The sequence below is a fragment of the Pleurodeles waltl genome, chromosome 11, assembly GCF_031143425.1.
Source record: "Pleurodeles waltl isolate 20211129_DDA chromosome 11, aPleWal1.hap1.20221129, whole genome shotgun sequence".
NCBI lineage: Eukaryota > Metazoa > Chordata > Amphibia > Caudata > Salamandridae > Pleurodeles > Pleurodeles waltl.
This window is the reverse complement of record NC_090450.1, coordinates 169368708-169373929: the sequence shown is the minus strand read 5'-3', so window position 1 is coordinate 169373929 and position 5222 is coordinate 169368708. Positions and strand designations below refer to the sequence as shown.

General features: G+C 38.4%; 1 protein-coding gene across 1 annotated transcript; it reads right to left on the bottom strand.

Moving 5' to 3' along the window:
• Positions 1 to 1019: 1019 nt before the first annotated feature.
• LOC138265541 (P2Y purinoceptor 13-like) lies at positions 1020 to 4703 on the bottom strand. The gene is made up of 2 exons (XM_069213353.1): positions 4624 to 4703; positions 1020 to 3498 (listed from the first exon to the last, which is right to left on the bottom strand). Exon 2 carries the CDS (start codon positions 3483 to 3485, stop codon positions 2472 to 2474), a length of 1014 nt encoding a protein of 337 aa, XP_069069454.1. The 5' UTR covers positions 3486 to 3498; positions 4624 to 4703; the 3' UTR covers positions 1020 to 2471.
• Positions 4704 to 5222: the final 519 nt, after the last annotated feature.

Genomic DNA, 5222 nt, shown 5'->3' with positions numbered 1-5222 from the left:
CTGTAATCCTTTTACCTTTTAAATCCCCAGTTACCATTTTCTGTGTGGAAGAGTAGCACTTCCTGGGAGAAGCAGAGTCCTGGAGCAGTAGCATGGAGCCAAAAGGAATATGCAGAAGATGATTTGCTTGTGATGCACGTCAAGGCCAGGTGGCTCAGGCATGGCATAGCACCACATAAGCTACTGCTGAACTGAGTAGAACCAGGCTTAGCCACCATGGGGCAGTGCCTATTCACAACCCACACATGTAGATTAATCTGCTACTCAAGCTCAGTATAAGATAGCAGTGTGTTGTTAAGATGGGGAAAAGCAGTGCTTTAAATGGGCCGGTACTGTCCGCTACTGACTACAGGCACTTTTTTATTTTGAGCAGGAGAATACCAGCACTTTTCCAGAAAAACGTAATACTTTCAATTAGAGACTTCCAGCACTTCTCAGAAACAAGCAGGTACTCTGGTACAGAGTACCTGCACTTCTTTTTTTCCATTCCAAGCACTGAGGGCAAGCACAGGAAGCCAGCATCTCTCTGACAACCTCAATGAAGTGGACTGGTGGCCAATGAGAAACTGGCAAGAGCTTCTGTTATGACAAGAAATCCCCTCTCCAATCAATCATCACCATGCTTTCCTCCAGTACCTCTAGAAAATGTGTTAACGTTTTTGATTGGTTGTGAGCACAGGATACAGCAAGGCCTAACCCTGCTCGCAGGACTCAAGGGTAAAAATAACTTCACTAAAACAGTTCTATTTTTAAACTTACACTCGACTCAGCACTTTTGCATCAGTTTTACAACTTTCCTAATAACTCTTGAATAAAGTAACAAACTGACAAATAAATACAAGTCTATGACAAATAATAGTATAAGTATATTTATAGTAATCACTACTGTTTGAGTGTGGGTGCACAATTCCGTGTTTCTTGCACCAAAATGTCCTTTTGTTAAGATTAACAATACATTTCGCCTTTGTAATACAAAGGTGCATCCGTGCTCAAACATAAAAAGAGAAGACTTCAATATTAGGATCTTTCATTTTAATATCAATTTCTGATATTGAATTCATTTACAAAACCTTTTCTAGTGGATGCAATATTGTTTCCTTAATCTATTACTCCACAAAATTGCTTTTGTTCGATGTAAGGTGCAGGATTTAATGAACATCATTACATTTAACCCTAAAAGGATAATGCAGAACATCATTGTCTGTAGGGAAAAAGTGTGTGAATGGCTAAAGGGGGTGCAGACGGGAACAGCCAGCTGGTGACAGCTGCGGCACATGGATTCAGGACGACATTGAGATGTCCAGAGCTTGATTATTTCTGTGGCTGATAATGGCAAAAATTGTCAGTTTAACAGGCAGGAACCTACCGAATTCCTGGATGAATCCAGATTCGGGCGACGCTCACATCGGGGAATCGAACATATTTTCGATAACGAGTCACCCTTTAGTAAACAAGATTTTTTGTTACATTTACTTCATAGTCTTGAGAAAGTGCCAGGTTTTCAACCATGTAAGGGGCGAAACATGTGTCAGCTGTTTGTCAATGTAATGACGCACGAATAAATTGGCACCAAATAAAATTGGACTAGAGATAACAACCGCCCTGCATTTTGAGCATTTATTTTGGGTGGAATTACACATTTTCTTCCTAAAGACTATTGATTCTGAGGCTTACAGGTCGAAGCCTCAACCTGTAATTCACCCGCATTCATGACAGGTTATTGTACTACAGGCGGACCGTGTTGTACCTAAAAAACACATCATCCCAGAACATCAGAAGAAGCAAAAATAAATGTTTCTATACATGCTTGATGTGAACAGTTTCGGTGCGCTTTTGTATTTCCGTTGCATTTTTGGGTTTACTTTAGGTATTGAATACCAGGCCCGTGGACTATATAAATATAGGGAGTTGTACCTAACAGCAGTTTAAAAAAAATGTTACACATGTTTGCTTAGTTGGCAAAGCACATTCTTCCTTCTCTATTTTTTTCAAGTGCAGAATTTATGCATTATTTGCAAAACATGGTTGCGCAATCGAAATATATTGAGTAAGAGATTTTCTTTTATCTTTAGAAACAAACTTTTATCCAGGGGTGTTCAGGGCAGATTGTGGGTGGACTGGATCAATTTCAGTAATTCGGAAAGCCCACTGACCAATAACACTATAAATGAGCTCTCAGTAGATTCGAACATATCCAATGCATTTCCCTTGAAAATGCGGCACGGGTTCTTCCCTCTTGGACTTAAGTTGGACACCCCTGCTGCTGAGCCTTGTGTCTTGACACTAATGTAGAATAGTTTCCCAAACACAAAAAAGTTACATAATAGGTTCTTTAATCCAAGTTGGTTTCTACCTGGAACACAGTCTAGGAAAAATTGTGGATGAAAACGGACAGCCAACTTCTCAGTGATGACAGTCATATTTTTCTACTGGAAATATAGAAAATGTTTATGATTAATTGTTTTAAAGATTTACATTGTTGTTTCATTGTTGAAGTCTGTTGTTGCAGTGTCCATACTTGAGAGATTAGCCTTTCTAAATGTCATGTTCAGAAGTTTTTCACGAAATGGCTTGCACAAGAAAATGTAGATCAGTGGATCCATGCAGATATTGCTGGCTGCCAGCCACAGGGTGCTCTCCTTTGCCAGAAACAATTGGTTTTGGACTGTACAGTCTGGGATCCCTCCAGTCTGGCTCAGCGTGTATGGCACTCTTGTAAAATGAAATGGGCCAAAACACCCGAAGAACACGGCTATGACAATGAACACTTTAACCTTCATCCTGTCCCTTGCCTCCTTGGCCTTCCTCTTGAAGTTCCTGTATGATTGATAGACCTTCTTGCTGATAACTGTGTAGAACAGAATTATGAGTATGAAGACTGTCCAGAAGATGACCTGGCACACATAGTTGACTGCAGCATGCCATCGCAGCCCTAATTCTGTTTTCAGAGAAGAGCATTTCTTCACAGAAGAAGGTGTAGCTTTCTTGCTTGATAAAATGATGTTTGGCAGAGAGATGCTACATATCACCAACCACACACATGCAGAAATTATTTTTGCATGGGTCACATTTTGCATCTGGATCTTTCCAAATGGTTGTACGATCTTCAGAAATCGATCAAGTGCTATAAGCCCAAGCAGGATAATGCTGATGTACATCATCTCATAGAAGATCACGGCTGAGAAGCGACAAACAAAAGCTTTGAGTTGCCATGTGGCTAATCCTGCGTCAGTGACAATTTTGAAGGGCAGCATTAGGGTCATCACAAGGTCAGCAACTAGAGTGCTCTTCAGGTAGACAATGAAAATTGATGTGCTGGGAATCTGGAAGAAGACCAATATGGATAAAGTATTCAAAATGAGTCCAGTGATGAACAGCACAGTGTAGAGTATGGGAAACACAATCTGGCTGATTGTTGTGTCCCTTTTGCAGCTGGTTGTGAAAGATGACGTCTCATTTGAAAGGTTGAAAAGAGTCGTGTTCATTGCTTAAAATAAACTGAAAATAATAATAATTTAGAAACTGTATTTTTGTCATGTTGTTCGTCATGTGGATATGAGTAATACTACATCAGTTATTACTTCTTATGAATATAGTTAAACTTTTTTTTGTTTTATTTGAATATGACAAACATGTGGCCATTTCCCACAGTAATTAATAAACCATCGGACTATTTGTGGGAAGTTGGTAGTATAATGATGTTAAAGATATAGTTTCCATTATAAATTACAATCGTAGTTGTGTATTGATTTTGTTTAAAAATAATAATGTGTTACTTTAAAAAAACAGAAAGTGTTTGTGTGGTACACAAGTGATAATACTCTGAAAAATAGTTCTGGAAATGTTCAATATGTACTTCTGATTTAATATCTAAACATCTTATATATTTTGTTTACTCTTAACCGAACATTCATATCAGTCTGTGTAGTCACTGTTAAAATTGGGGAATTTTAAAACCTGTTTTTTTTATTTAAAATGCTGACTAAATATTTACACTTCGTTTGCATCCCTCCCTCCATGGTATCGAGCTGTTTATAGTAAATAAAACGTTTCAATCCAATTGACATCTCTTTCCTAATGAACAAGACGGCATTATGTCAAAAATAGTTACATCTATGAATGAAAAATTGATTCAACTGAGTCTTGAAAAGGAAAGGAGCTATTTCTAACTTATAGAATAGGGAAATGTCGTTATTACTGATTTACATTGAATGCGATTTCCGTTAAACCAAATTTTATGTAAGTCTCAGCCTCACTGCATGAACCCAGTTGACTTTAGCTTACTAGTAAAAGTTGATATGTTGAGTTTTCAATTAGGATTTGCATTCATTGATAAAGCTAGTGCTTCGCTATTTGTTCACAATAATGATGCAATACCTTACAAAATAACGCTAGACTATTTAGAGCATCATTTAGAGTTCCGAAGGAACTGAAAACCCAGCAATTTCTTGAGAAAACTCTGAATATGGAGTAGAATTCACAAGCTGAATTTCCTCCACCATAAGGATATTTGAGTACACTCTAATCTATAATTAGAATTTCTTCCAAATTCTAAGTGAGGCATGTTTTGTAGTTTGATTCAAAAACTATGTAGTTAGTATGATGAAAAAGAAACGTTGTTACCTTTCTCTGCATCAATCTTGACACTACTGCTGTCTGTTGATGAGGGTTCTGGTTTCTTGCTCGTGTAATGTAGATATTTGGTTTGGCCGCTGTTTCCTTTTTTACAGTTTTCCATTTCATTGCAATATATATACTTCCTCATTTTGAGCACCACACAGACTGGCACCATCGAAAATGTGATTTCAGCAACTATTCATTTCACGGGAACAGATGCCTGATATAAAACTTGAGGCTACATTTAACGCCGTGACAACTATGTGCGATGCGCAGCGGTTGAAGTGCATTAAAAAAAAATCATGGGAACTGTGATGCTGCATGTAGTGGGGTTGAGGGTCAGTGAGTGTGGGTGCAGGGTCAAAGCTGTGGCTAAAAAAATAAAAGATTCTGTAAGATTTTTTTGGTCTTTCACAGTCAGGAAGCTACATATAAAATAACATGCAGCACTGAGAAATGCACTGTAGTGTATTAGGAAAACCTCTGTTAATGCACTGCAGAGGTCTGTGTGTAACGAGAGAGCCACAGAATTAAGGCCCTCATTACAACCCTGGCGGTCGGTGTTAAAGCGGTGGTAATACCGCAAACAGGCCGGCGGAAAAAAA

Coding starts and splice junctions, on each gene's coding strand:
- LOC138265541 (XM_069213353.1), bottom strand. CDS start 3,485: ATGAACACGACTCTTTTCAACCTTTCAAATGAGACGTCATCTTTCACA.